At 41.0% G+C, this 14,794-nt stretch overlaps 1 protein-coding gene across 5 annotated transcripts in view; it reads right to left on the bottom strand.

Moving 5' to 3' along the window:
- Window positions 1-13,609, bottom strand: part of smarcd2 (SWI/SNF related BAF chromatin remodeling complex subunit D2) — an 83,352-nt gene extending 69,743 nt beyond the window's left edge. For 2 of the 5 annotated variants that reach the window (XM_084669803.1, XM_084669804.1), the window contains exons 1-2: window positions 12,376-13,609; window positions 9,482-9,669 (exon numbers count right to left, since the gene is read on the bottom strand). In XM_084669803.1, coding sequence (XP_084525929.1) covers window positions 9,482-9,669; window positions 12,376-12,489 — 302 coding nt within the window. In that variant the 5' untranslated portion in view covers window positions 12,490-13,609. Of the gene's footprint in view, window positions 1-9,481; window positions 9,670-10,664; window positions 11,884-12,375 lie in introns of those variants that run through there. The other 3 variants (XM_084669807.1, XM_084669806.1, XM_084669805.1) reach the window with 3 other exon arrangements.
- Between the last annotated feature and the right edge of the window lie 1,185 nt (window positions 13,610-14,794).

Genomic DNA, 14,794 nt, shown 5'->3' with positions numbered 1-14,794 from the left:
AGGTTTAGTTTTCGCGGTTATCGATAGCAGATTTGCGTCTGTCACTTCCCGCTAAGTGGTTAACGTAAGTGTTCCATTTGAGACAGCACTACTCAGCGACGGTGCACTATAGATGTAGGTACACTGTGTTGCAGTGCACTGTATCGCAGTGTTCTTCGTAAAGTGTTCGGAAGTAGAGACACCCCGTCTGTCTGTCACTCACGCGTTTTCTCACTTACGTAGGCCTACTGTCAAAACGTCAGCACACGTTAGCAACAATACATACCTACGCCGTTCTAGTAAGACCGACAGCAATATCAGCGAGCCTTCAGCATTAGTGCCGTAGCTAGAGGTCTAGGAAAGTTGAGGCTACTTTTCGCTAGGTACCTACGGACATGTCTTGATCGAAGGTTCTCTTTCGTTCTTTTGGTGAGAAGTCTCAGGAGCTAGCTACTTACCCGGCGTCATGGCCAAGTGTGCAGACTTGGGTTTACGTACTCGCAACATCAATCAAAATACACAACTGTTTAATAGACATACACGTTGACGTGTAAAAACTAGTGGTGGGCATAGATTAATTGTTTTAATCTAGATTAATCTCGGCTAATCTTGGCATTAATCTTGATTAAAATGGCTCATTTGAATTCCACCGAAGGCATTCAGAATATGTGTGCTACCCAAATAATGACTAAGAGTAGGCTAAGTCTTTGAGAACGGGTTTCTCAAGCTAGGTGGCGCATTAGACCAGGGGCTCATCTCCTGTTTCCAAAATGCATCACAAACTGCTTTAGAAAGCTGTTCTACTATGATAATTGGTGTTGAAAATAAATTATGTTCAATAAGATGTACTTGTGTTTATTAACTGTTTATTAGATTAGTTAGCTTGGCCGATAGAGCTGTGCTGACGGGTAGCCTCGCTTGCACTCAAACAGTAGTTTGACGACAACTCTTCCCCTGCGCTACATCAGTGCTTGGCCCGGCATCTTCTGCATTAGCTAAGGTATACTTTGCGTTTAGGTGGCATTTGAGACTGGAAGAACTACAGTAAACTAATTCCGCATAGCACATAGCATAAGGTGCAAACAACCTTAGTCTTGTCGAGGTTTCCATTGGGAAGTTTCTAAAAAATAAATTTTCCCTGAAGCAAACCAGGCGGCTTCTTAGCTATATCCATGTTAGCACGTCACGTTTGATGTGATAATTTCATACACAAGGCATACACACAGGTTTGAAGACTCGTTCTCGCCCCTTACAGTGCAATTCAGCTAGGTATACATCCACGCTTAAATATCAAGGTGGAAGTTATCATAGCTTGCGTAGTATAGACCCAGCTCCCAACCCATCTTTGAGAATAGATTAACGGCAAAAAAAATTTATCGCCCGATAAGAGTCTCAGTACGCAGCACGTAAACGCCGATAACGGCCCACCACTAGTAAAAACAGTTTATTATATTACTCAAAGCACCGACAACGACGGCAACCCTGCGCCAGGCCTCATTCTTTTTATTAATGTCTTTGTACAAATACAGAGATGTATCGTACAGGACTGGATATGCAGCCACACAGGCAATTAGTTTCTCCTCCATCTTAAAAACTGACAGCTGGAAATGTTTACCCTGGTTGCTACGTTACGAGAAACAAGGAAACACTCCGATTGGTCATCGCTAGCGAAAATCGCTCCTCATTCGCATCAAGTTGAGAAAATCTCAACTTGAATCGCTTGGATTGCGTCGCGTCGCTACCCACAATGCACCATGCAAGCGATTTGCCTGGCTCCATTGAAAATGAATGAAGAGCATGTTGTTGCATCGCTTGCGTCGCTGCAGTGTGAACGCACTGTTACAGTAAGTACAGGGACATTCCCCAAGGGAAGTAGGGTGACGTGCCTTGCCCAAGGACACAAGGTCATTTGACACGGCCAGGAATCAAACTAGCAACCTTCTGATTATACATTTTTATGAGTGGTAGCTTCTGTGTAGTGGAGTCAGGTGGCTGAGTGATTAGGGAATCAGGCTTCTGATCCAACCTGAATCCAACCTTTTGATTACTAGCCCAGTGTTTCCCCTATGTTGATTTTTCCGTGGCGGCCCGCCACCGGTATCAGAAATAGGGCTGTACACAATTTTAGGCCGTCTTATTAGCCGTGATTGTTTGAGCACATGTCGGATAATAGCACAGACGCGCTTCACAGCGCAGTTGAGATTGCGCGTGTGGTCCTTGAGAACTGTAAGACGTATAACTTATGTTGTCAGTTCATTTAAGCCTGTTATTGTATTAGTCTATAGTTCTTGCAAATTTAAATGAAGTTAACTGGTGATTTTCGTTGTTTGTATTCTTCCCCTGCTAGCGAAATTGCACGTCTGTTGATTCGATGGCGATTGCTGCCCTTGCTCACGTTTGTATCTTAGGTGCATTATTATGCTTAAGTAGTTTTAATGAATAAATAGTGGGAATAATGAATAAATACTATATTGTTATTATTTGCTACAGAATGCTTAACCTATCAAGATCAAATGAAGCAGTGACAGTGTACATGCTTCTGAGTGGCCTACCTTAATCAATAGGCTAGGCCACTGACCATTAATAATAAGTTGTGACGTCAATTATTAATTGGCAGCATTTATGCCATTAGAACATATTGAACATACTGCAAAAAAAATGTATAGGGGAAACACTGTAGCCCGATTCCCTAACCACTCAGCCACCTGACTCCACTACACAAAAGCTACCACTCCTAAAAATGTTCGATTCCGCGCTGTGTCAAATGACCTTGGGCAAGGCACGTCACCCTACTTCCCTCTGGGAATGTCCCTGTACTAACTGTAACAGTGCGCTCACACTGCAGCGACGTGAGCGACGCGACAACATGCTCTTCATTCATTTTCAATGGAGCCAGGTGAATCACTTGCGTGGTGCATTGTGGGTAGCGACGCGACGCGATCCAAGCCCGATTCCCTAACCACTCAGCCACCTGACTCCACTACACAGAAGCTACCACTCATAAAAATGTAGCAAGCCAAGTTACAAAAATCTGTCAAAAGTAGTTTGATACATTAGTAGCTACTTTCAGTTTAACAAACTGCATGCCAAGTCAATGCAATTTTTAGTGATCAAAACACCCAATAATAATAATAAAACTAACAATAACAATAGATGTAGAGCCCCTAAATATACAGGTCTCGACAATAACGATGGGCCGATGGCCCGGGGCCAGTAAAAGGTTACGTCGGGACTGTTAAACGAGCAACTCACCGATCGGGCCACTGCAAATTATTGATTGAAAAAAAAATTTGCATTGTAAAAGTTAACATCCTTCATATGTTTTGCTATCTGCTTTGCATAAATAACTTTGCAGCTCGTGGGGCGCACAGTTGGCAAATCAAGAGTTGAGCAGTTACGAGAGGTTGTCAAATTGTAATTCTCTAATCTCGATACATTTTCTAACAACTGGCGCAAGACTGGCGCGAGACAAGATGGCAGCAAAGTAGAGCTACGAGCTCAAACGGAAGCAACTTTTTTTATGGAACGAAGATGCACTGTGTCCTTTGTCGTATGTTCCCGTCTAAAGCAGACAAAAGTGGATATTTTTACATGTTACAGAGGCACCGACAATTTTCGAAAACAATACCTGGCCAGCCATGCTAGCAGTAGCAGACAGCACCTGGTTTGCGTGACAGCTAAGCGGATGGTTGACAATCCATTTTCCAGGCCGTTGACTATGCTGGTCAGGAATTTCAATGTAGATGCCCATCGTGTTATTGCACGACTTATAACGGCACATCACGTAATTAAGACGGGCCAGCCGTTCGCCTCGTTCCTCCAGGCTATTGAACTGCAGCGGAAGAATGGTGTCGACTTGGGTACTTAGTAGGCCTATCATACTGATGAAATGCTATGGAAGCTTTTATATATTAGCATTGAGGGACCAGAGGTTTCAGTTGTGCAGAGAGATGGCTGTCAGCAGGGAAGAGAGAACGTCACGTTTGAGGTTAAAAGTCAATTGTTTTGCTGACCTTTTTATTATTACATGGCTGTTCTTAACGCTGTAGAAAGCTCCATTCACTTGAATGAGGCTTCCCAACGTTCTGCGGTCTGATATCTTCTGATAACAGACAGTTGCTATGAATAACAGACAGCTGTCAATGAAAGTGGCCTTTTTTGCTGCTGTCTTTCTAGCACTCCACAAGTAGTCCGGTAACTTTTCAACCCCAGAGTACTCCGTTGCTTAGCGACGTTAGCTGATTTGAAGCCTAAAGAATGTTCAACGTCTATGAAGTTCAACGTCTTTGGCAAACTATTTCTCTGCTGATCAACACTACGAATGGTAACAAATAAATTGTAAAAAGACACTGTGTTAAGTCATTTTGTTGGCAAGTAGCCGTGTATTAAGCGGGATAATGTTAATTAACTCCGCTTCGCGTCGGGGTGCTGTTCGCCCTGTCGGGACTTATTTTCCCGATAATGACCAGCGTTCTATACATTATCCCTTACTTATCACTAGAAATGTGATTTCATTTTTGTTCTTTTTATATCCAGGTTGTGTGTTTAATAAATGCTTAAACATGTTAACAGAATAACACAACTTATAAGTCTTATGGTTTGTTGTAACAATGATAAATTACAACTTTGAGGGAGGGGCCAGTAAAAATGGTCTTGGGGCCAGTAAGTTAAAAAAAATGTTTTTTAATGTTGAGCCCTGATATATATGTGAGAGAACAATGGTTGTGCTCGCCAAAGGCGTGAGCACACCCAATGAGGTACATTGCTTTTAAAAAGTCACTTCTCTGTGTAACTAGGTATAAGGTATCATAATAATACTATTACTTAATATAATCCTTTTAAAATAAAAGGCCTACTGATATCCGAGGGTAGAGTGGGAGCAGGTTCAGACTGCTCCCTGTCTCCTGTGGTGTTCCGCAAGGGTCGGTCCTCGGCCCTATCCTCTTTATTATTGACATGCTCCCCCTCGGTCGCGTCATCACCAGACATGGGATGTCTTTCCACTGTTATGCCGATGAGACGCAACTTAACATCAAAACTGCCCCAAGCCCCTTTGCTGCCATGTCATGTCTCACTGCCTGTCTTGGGGAGATAAAGGCGTGGATGAGAAACAACTTTTATCCAGTTTAACAGTTGCAAAACCGAAGCCCTTCTTGTTGGCACTCCACAGCAGGTTCAGTTAGGGCTGGGCGGTATGACGGTATATACCCTGCGACGGTAGACATGTGTCTACCGGGAGAGATTTGACTATACCGTTTCAACCGTGGTATACTCTTATACTATATTTTTGTATTACACGTGTCAATTAAATGTCTGGTTGTTGTATTGTATATAAGCCATCATATAAATCGCATTCTTGCGATATTTAGAATTGTAGTTTAACTTTTATTTGATTTGCTATTTTCGTTTGACCTTGAAGCACATTTGCGTTGGTCTGACGGAATTTTCGATGTGGAGTATATTTTGTCTAAGCGGACCACATTCATGCCGATGCTAAGTAATTATATATTTGAGGACCCATTCTGCAGGTAACCAATTTGATTTGTTGTTTAAGTTGTGTCTCGTGCTGTAAAATTATTGTTGTAAAATTACACTGGTGGCGTTGCTAGCATTCTTGATCTAGGATGACGAGTGAAGGCTAACTACTTACTAACTGAGAGTGAGGTAATGCCGGGAAATATCAAACTGAGGTTTTAACGTACCGACCGAGCTTTAACAAGGTTGATCCGAAATATGGTCCTAACCAGAATCTCGTACATTTCATTTGTACAGAGAGTCTGGCCTCACTCCATTGACAAGCATTCACTTCTTTGTAGGCGGGTACTCTGCCTAGAACCACTCTGATCTGCCATGACCAATCGCTATAGCGTTTGCCTTAGCCAATTCCTTCACCACTACTGTAACAGAGCTAGCTGCCGTAGCTGGAAAATCAAACTTTTCCCGAACCCCGTGGGGAGGAGGGCCACAACATCATGGCCACCAACAAAACTCAGCAAGGAATGTTCTTGCTCCAGCTTTAGCTGTTGGATATTCGGCAGCGTTGCCACAATGGACCGAATGGCTTCGTTCGCATCTTTCTCCGCCTCCATTACGGAACTACAACACAAACTAGCGCACATCATCAACGTCATCGTTCTCAGCCACTCCCTCTGTTCACTGATTGGCCGGTTAAAAATAAACCTGCAAAATCTGACTTACGTATTGAATGGCCAGACCGAGAACAGAAGCAAAATCTAAATTGAGCGGAAGTAAGTAGGTTGGCAGAGCCAGACTAGTTCAATGTCGGTTCTATACTGTAAAACTTAAATGTTAATAATACTTGTTTCAATCACTGAATGAAGCCTGCCATATTTGGGACAAGAATTGCAACCTTAAATTGCTTACACAAAACTCTTGATCAGAACTCAGCATTTGTTTATTGTTGTTGTTCATTTTACACCGCTATGTGCAGAGAGTGCGACAGTGCGGGAGAGAGAGAGAAAGAAAGAGTGCGTGTGTGCGAGCGAGAGGTCAAGGTCTGCGGTCTTGGCCATTAGTTCATTTACTTATTTTTGTGTAGGTAATTTGTCTAAACAAATGTTTAGACTTAAATAAATTAGGCCTACCTACTTAGGGGTTTTCCTGGGTCAAAATGGGTCTTCGGTGCTAAAAAAAATAATATATATATATATATATATATATATATATATATATATATATATATATATATATATATATATATATATATATATATATATATATATATATATATATATATATATAGGGTGAGTTCAGATAATGTGGGACATCAGGTAAAGTGGGACAGTTATGCATTTTGATGATTTAATATGTGCAAAACCGACATCCAATCACCAGAGCTGATCTTGACTCGTAAATACAACACTTCTAATCACTATGCAGTGGTTTTTATTTGTCTGACATCATCAGAGTAGGCGTGATCTGGCTTCACAAGAGGTCTATACAGAAAAAACGCATCGAAAGTTCAGCGGCATATGACATTATATTTTTCAATGATAAGGCTGGCAAAGGAATTTAAATGAAGTTACAATGAGTACTATTGCAGCATATTGAAGGGGTTTAACCACTGATTGAAACACACACATTTGTAAAATAATGCTTTATTAGAAGAAAAAAAGCATTTTATGTGACTGTCCCACATACCTGATCATGTCAGTTAATGTGGGACAGCATTTTTAAGGTAAAGTGGGACATCTAGTAATGCTGTGTTTATGCTATAAAATTAATTTAATTCGACAGTTGTGAAATGTTTTATACCAATGCATCATACTGCACTTAAGTTCCCAACTAAATAACAACTTACACTGTCATTGAACCAGCGCTTTCAGACTTGTAAGCGTGACCGCAAACGGTAGTCCAACAAAATGCTAACGCAGAGGGACTAGCTAGCTAGCACATAGACTGCAGATCACTAAGGTTTACATCAGTTACACTTTATGCCTATTGTATAAGTCAACCCCCACAACTAAATGAATCTTGCCACACCCTTGCACCTATTATTGTTGTATATAAACTAATAATTATTATATCAGCAGACTAGGCCGACAGACAATGACTGTCCCACTTTACCAGACAAGCTGTCCCACATTACCTGAAAATGCTGCCTGAGTGAGAGGGGATCATGTTATGTTTTAAAGTGTGTAGCTTCTAAAATATTGTGTTTTCCCATTTCATTCCAGCATGAAAATGTTCCTAAGCCCTAAAACAATGTACAAAAACACCACTGGGGCGAGTTAACAGTTATTTTGTAAGTCTACTGGAGCCTCTACCAAAAAGTGTCCCACATTACCTGAAATCACCCTATGTATATACCTTTTTTTCTCCCCCAACCCAACATATTTTTGTCCTGTTTCCGCAAAGCAATAAAGTTAGGCTACTTAAAGACACCTTACACTCAAAATATGTTCTAAATGGTATAAATCCTGCCAATTAATAATTGACGTAACAACTTATTGTAAATAGTCAGTAGCCTAGCCTATCGATAAAGTTTGGCCACTCTGAAGCATGTACACTGCCTGCTTCATTTGATCTTGATAGACTAAGCATTCTGCAGCAAACAAAAAAATAAACCCACTTTTTATTAATTAAAACTACTTCAGCATAATAATGCACCTTAAATACAAACCTGAGCAAGGGCAGAAATCGCTACCGAATCAACAGACATGTGCAATTTAGCTAGCAGGGGAAGAATACATACAACGAAAATCACCAGTTAACTTGATTTAAACATGCAAGGACTATAGACTTATACAATAACAGGCTCACATAAACTGACAACATAAGTTATAGGCTATGACTTACAGTTCTCAAAGACGCACACACGCAATCTCAATTGCGTTCTCAAGCGCGTGTCCTTGCAATTTTCCGACAACAAAAAATTGTCTAACAATCACTGCTGATACGACGGCCAAAAATGTTGTACAGCCTGATATCTGATACCGTGGCGTCAGAAATGTTGCCATAGAGGAAACACTGCACTATATATTATCATTCCAGGTTAAGAATACCAATGGAGGCTGCGTTTGAAATCATAAATCAAACTTTTGTCAGGATTTTGAGTGGAAATTATATTTGCATTTCTACAGGTGCAGGGGCGGTTTTAGGCACGGGCAGACCGGGCAGCCGCCCGGGGTGGCATTTTTTCATGTCACGTGGGGGGCGCACGAGCATGAAAAAAAAAGAAATCTCTGCGCGTTTTTCTCTTATCGATCATTTCAGTTTGTAGGGAATTGGCATATTGGCGCCCCCTTCAGGCAGCTGCAGGCACCCCTGCTTGCCATGCAGCAGTTTCGTTTTCGTTTGTCGCAGCCAGGTAGTAGCGGTGCTCGTTCCGAGGGCGCTGTCAGAGGGCGGCCGATGGGGTAGGGGGCGGCACACGATTTCTTCCTCCCGAGGGGGGGGGGGGGGGGTAAATTTGCCCTGGGCGCACAATGTGCTAGAACCGCCACTGTACAGGTGTATTTGTGCACGTCAGGCTGGCCCTCGCAGCGGAAAGACAGTTCAGTGGCCACTCTGTCCATTCGCGCACCTCACAGTTGCGTATTGTTCAGACAAGAAGACACGCTTATCAACTCGATTACTAATTGATCTACTAATTTTTTTAAATGTATGATTTACTAATAGCCTGATTGAAACATGCTGTTGAGAACATATTCGCTGACATGCATTGCACGCGTTTTTTTTCTTTTCATTGCAGACTTTTTTTTGCCTTTGGCGCTCGGGATTTGTCATTGGCGCTCTGGAAAACGGTGCGCGCCAAAATTTTCTCTATGCAGGAAAAACCCTGCCTACTGTATACAAGTAGTTATGTTTTGTTATATTAACTTTTATTACTGTTATTGACGTACCTAATGCACAACCAGAAATTCAAATATGTGTTTTTTTAAAGGGAATATTCTAACGTCATTTTTCTGAGCAATTTTGACAGCTGTAATACTGACCTTCTTAAATCATGCACATTAGACAAACTGTGTGCACCACTCACCCATGCCTTGGGCCTGCAAGTCCCACTTGCTGGTGAAGTTGTTGCTGCTGGTGAAGAAACCTCTTTCTGGAGGCGTCTACAGGTGAGAGCCCCATTCCGGTGCGTGAGGGCATGTTCCCACCAAAAGAGGGTCCAGGATGATGACCCCCCATGGACCCCATTTCTATCCTGGGAATCAGTCCAAGGCGCTGAGGAGAAGTGTATTAATTTTTATTTTAAAGAAAGGATAATGGTGTCCCTATTGCCTTCCATTAGCATTGCAACGAAAACTAATAAAAGTGACATATCTCATCCATCAGATACTGAAGTGCAATCATGTTGAAACACTCAAGGGAATTTTCAGAGGTGCTAATTTTCTATGAGAATAATATTAAGGAATGTTAAGTAATTAACTTTGATTGACGTACTGTATGTCCCATGTCATATGCAGACAAATTTAGTAATCAGCAATATCCTAACAATATCCTAAGGGCTAGAAATGTACTTTTTTAATTGGCGGCACAGATGCTCCCAACTTTAAAAAGAGGGGAGCACCAGCAAATATTTAGGAGAACCCACTGACTATTAAGGACCACAACAAAAAATGTATGTTGTACAGCGGTTCCGTATGGTGCTGGGAATATTATTTACATCCTGGCATATATTGTGCTAGCTGTGTTATGATAGCTATTTTCATTTTGACTGGCAGTGTACTGACGTTGCTTGTCCACAAATGCCCTAATAAACGCGTAGAATAGGGTCGCTTCTCTTGCCAGGCTACCTGTTCAGGCTACCAGGTTTCTCACACTGACTTGTGAGACCTGTCACGTGACTTCAAATGAAAATGAATAGGACACACAATTTTGCTAGATTTTTACAATCTACTACCCCCCTGAAACAAATTCTATGGGAAACACTTATCTGCATTAAAGTTGAGAACTTAAAGAGGAAGTTTAATAGTTTATGTAACTTTGGACCGGTCACTGTATACACTACTGTAGTAGCGAGCGTTTTGTAAAGAAATGAACACAGGTCGCTTATCACAAATATATCAGTTCAAACAGACACAATTTCTGGAGCATATGCAACCAAAATGGTCACAATTTCAAGCCCTTTAAAAGCATTTAACATAACATGATAAATCAATTTATAACACGCAGTATATTATTGAAGGATGGCCAAAACTAGGTAGGAGAATGCTTACCTGGTCCTAACCAGACCCTCGTACATTTCATTTGCACAGAGGGTCTGGGATCTTTCCATTGACAAACGTTAACTTCCTTGAAGACGGGTCCTCTGTTGAAGTTTAAAACTATTGGATCCGCCCATAGCCACTCTAATTTGCCATAACCAATCGCAAGCGTTTGCCTTAGCCAACTCATTCACCGCTACTGTAACGGAGCTAGCTGCCGTAGCTTGAAAATCAAACTTTTCCCAAACCCCGTGGGGAGGAGGGCCACAACATCATGGCCACCAACAAAACTCAGCAAGGAATGCTCTTGCTCTGGCTTTAACCTATGGATATTCGGCAGCGTTGTCTTTCTCCGCCGCCATTACTGAACTACTCAAACTAGTGCACAACATTAACGTCATCGTTCTCAGCCACTCCCTCTGTTCGCTGATTGGACCTACAAAAAATGTGTTTCTGGAAACCGACTTCAGAACCGAGCTCCCAGACCAAGTACAGAAGCAAAATCCAAATTGCGCGGAAGTACGTAGGAAGGCAGAGCCAGGCTAGGATAATGCTAGGTAGCTAACAAATCATATCCAAAGCGACAAAGAAATAGTAAATATTGTACAGAGGATCTCACTTATTTTGAGGGTTCGCAAGAGGAGATAAGATTATGATGCATGAAGCTACATATGTTAGCCTGGGTTCTGTAGGTGGGGGGAGGCAGTACCCTGTGACACCAACTTTTGACCCCTTAAATCTTGAGTCTGAAACATTATCAACATGGTATTTTGCATGTTAATGCTTGCCTGTGAAGAGAACAATATGACAACAATAATGGTTAATGTAACTGGCCCCTCTAACAGTAAAACTGGCCTCCTGGCCGCCAAAACTCTAGGCCTGGCCTGGCCCGGCCCCTGGAGGTAGAAAGCTGAGCATGAGAGATGTGATTGTTCCCTTGACATCCCTGTGATCCTGGTTAGCTGATTTAAAAGGATGACCGTAATAAACTGATGGTGAGCAGAATGGGATGTGCTTTGGATCCTGGTTGATAGGATTCATCAGATTGTTTCAGATTTAGAAGGGTGCTGGCTGAGGAACAGCACATTTCAGAGTTTTGCACTCTGAATTTGGCACTGAAAATCATAGGGTGGCACACCACAATTAAAAGCCATTAGGCTACTGAATTTCAGAAATTATATTATGCTGTTTGAGCACATGTAGGCCAGTTGAAAAATGGTTAGACAGCCAGACTGCCGTCTACAGAATAGAAAAATATTGTATGGGCATATTTCGTTTTTCTGTGAAACCTAAATAGTGAGAACTAAACTATTGACTTATTTGATAGTAAATACCTTATTTATCGTTATTATTTTTATAAACACTGTGCTAAAGAGTGCGTTCCGATTAATCCCAAATCGACTTCAGGCTGCCATGTCTGGATTTTGTTCTGATATGCACTGACAAACTGTTCGATTTTAAATAAGCCATAACAAAGCATGTCAAATCTGTTGATTTTGCCAGTCAGACTCAGTCATCATGTTCTAGAAAAGGAAAAGTTCTCAATTTCGAGTGTCATAAAGGATTTGGATTGCCTAATTGTACAAAAATAGGCTATGTTATTGAGGACCAAAAAAAAACGTTCTGTTTTAGTATGTCAATATAGGGTATTGCGTGTAGATTGAGTATGTAATCCAATTTCCAGTAATGTAGACAACTGTTTCTGGCTCGGAATGTAAATTACCTGGTTGTATTGCGAAGCAGTATTGAAGGATCGGAAGCCTGTGTTGACCAGTGTTGGCATCCTTATCGCAGCATTCTTATGTCCGGCGATTATCGAGTTTACACTGGGGTTCATGAGAGGACCTTAGTGGCAAATTCAACAAGTTGGTTTGGTCGTTGGCTAAAAAATGTGCTCCTTAGCAAGCTGGATCTATCCAGTGAGCAGATCAAGTTATTTTCCTTACTAATAGATGCCAGCTAACTACACGATATAATCCTGCTGCTGTAGTGAAGCTACTAACTTTAAGCAAATGTTATTTCCGGGATGGTTCGTTAGCTGACCCTAACACGATAGCAAGAATCCGAGTCAGTTTGCTTAGTTCTACGTAAACTGCGAAAGGCTGTGGTGAAAAGTAGCTAGAGTAGGTCTACATGTTGTTCACTGCAATTGTTGGATGTACCTGGGCAATTTATTACATTTCGTTATCAAGAAATTGATAAACAATAACTCTAGCTAGATTATTATGTGTGCGATGTAGGTTAGTCAGCGCGACTCAACTTTTTTGTAATAGCCTACACTGCAACCTCTGCTATGCCTAGCACCGCGTAGTATGTGTTTGCTTCCAGCAGAAAATGTTATTCTCTTATTTGGGATGATAATGCGTCCGTAGCCTACACAACTTTGATTATTTTATAATTGTTTTTAGTAAATTTAAGTAACATATTATAATTTAACACTTTAAAGAAAATAGACTAAACACACACAAATGGAATCTGCAATTACATTTTTAAGTCTAAATCTATGTACTGCCAAATTACCAGAGGTCCGACCTCTGACATAATTTTGTAGTTCACGCTGTCCAGGTTGAATTAATAGGTGCATTCGACTTCATGCAGCGCCGGCGTCGCCTGCAGGCGCCTGCAGCCCGGCTGACTTGAAGAAGCCAATGGCATTCTCAGCTTCAAGGCAGCCGGCTGCAGCCGACTGTCATGAAGTCGAACAGACCTAATATTCTGAGCTCTCGAGCTCTGGCACAAGGCAGTTGGTTTCTTATTCTCAGGTTATTAAATTTTGACGCGTTGGATCTTTTAGTAGGCTTACCTACTAGTAAGGCTAGTAGGCCTGACATGACTGTCTGTTGGGTATGTAAGAGATAATGTATATTTATACATTATACAAAAATAAGCTAAAGCAACTATACTGATTTGAATCTGACTTTCTTTCCCCCTCAAAATATGAGTGGCTTCCAGGTTTTCAAAACACAACTTTGTATTGTAGTAGTTTCCGCTTGACATTTCTGTACAATTCAAAGATGGCCGCGCCCAGTTGTTAAATAGTAAAGTTTAAAACGTTTTAATAAACAAATGGAACATTTTGCTCTTTTAGTTGTCAGATAAAGTTTTGTGATTTTATTTTAATAATTATATGAGCCGTACTTCTTAGATCAGTTCAGTTCCACTTTAAACATATAGGAATATTAATACATTTAATATGAGGTCTAACCATACTAAGGGTACATAAACAATCAATACTAAGTGGATTTATTTTTAGAATTAAAATAAAATACAAAATAAATAAGTTTCCGTAATTTACAATATAAAAATACATATATTACAAAAAATACAAATTGAACAATTAGTTCAACGACTCTAAGAATGTTTGGCTGGACCTGATGTTTCCTCCAGGATCACAATGACTCTTATTGAGAGACTTCTTGCTCTTGTTGGTTAGTTGCAACTGACTTAAAACTAGTGTACTTGCTGTGTAATATAATTTTGTTCCTTGCTTTTTTCCACACCCTTGCACTTTTCAAGGTTCATGTTGTTTAATTGTAGGCCTATCTTGCTTAACTACATGCTCTTATGGTTATTCCCTTTGGGACTTATTTTGTTTTCACAATGTATGCTTCATGTTTTGGTTACCCGCAATGTTTGGGGCTATCTCGTTGTTATGATCAGTGACCTATGCACTTTTGTAAAGCTCTCTTTTGGAAGTCGCTTTGGATAAAAGCATCTGCTAAATGCGTAAATGTAACAAAATATACAATTGTGGAAAGCAATGCAAAATGCGATGTGTTTAAGACACCCCTTAGCTGACATACAAAACTTTGGGAAGTTGTGCCGGCGCATTTCCAGATAAAATAAAATAAAAACACTGGTTCTTCAGAGGCTCGCATAAAGGAACAAAAAAATACTATGGTTTTCCATAGTATTGCATTTCCATTTGTACATCTAAACACTGATCAACTTCTATGCTTCGTTCGTTTGCGAGCCATGATGTCTCTCGAGGAAAAAACTATATCGGACTTGAATGGTCATAGCTCAGTTTCTCATTGGCGGGCCAGATTCTCTGGGCGGGCAAAGCAGAGAAAGGGGAGGTAACCCGCCTCTTATGACGCATAAGGAGAAGATTTTCAAAACCGAGCGTTTTGAGTTTCCAT

The sequence above is a fragment of the Hypomesus nipponensis genome, chromosome 13, assembly GCF_054491055.1.
Source record: "Hypomesus nipponensis isolate SF chromosome 13, ASM5449105v1, whole genome shotgun sequence".
Classification (NCBI taxonomy): domain Eukaryota; kingdom Metazoa; phylum Chordata; class Actinopteri; order Osmeriformes; family Osmeridae; genus Hypomesus; species Hypomesus nipponensis.
The sequence above is the reverse complement of the archived record's forward strand: the minus strand, read 5'-3'. Positions and strand labels throughout refer to the sequence as shown.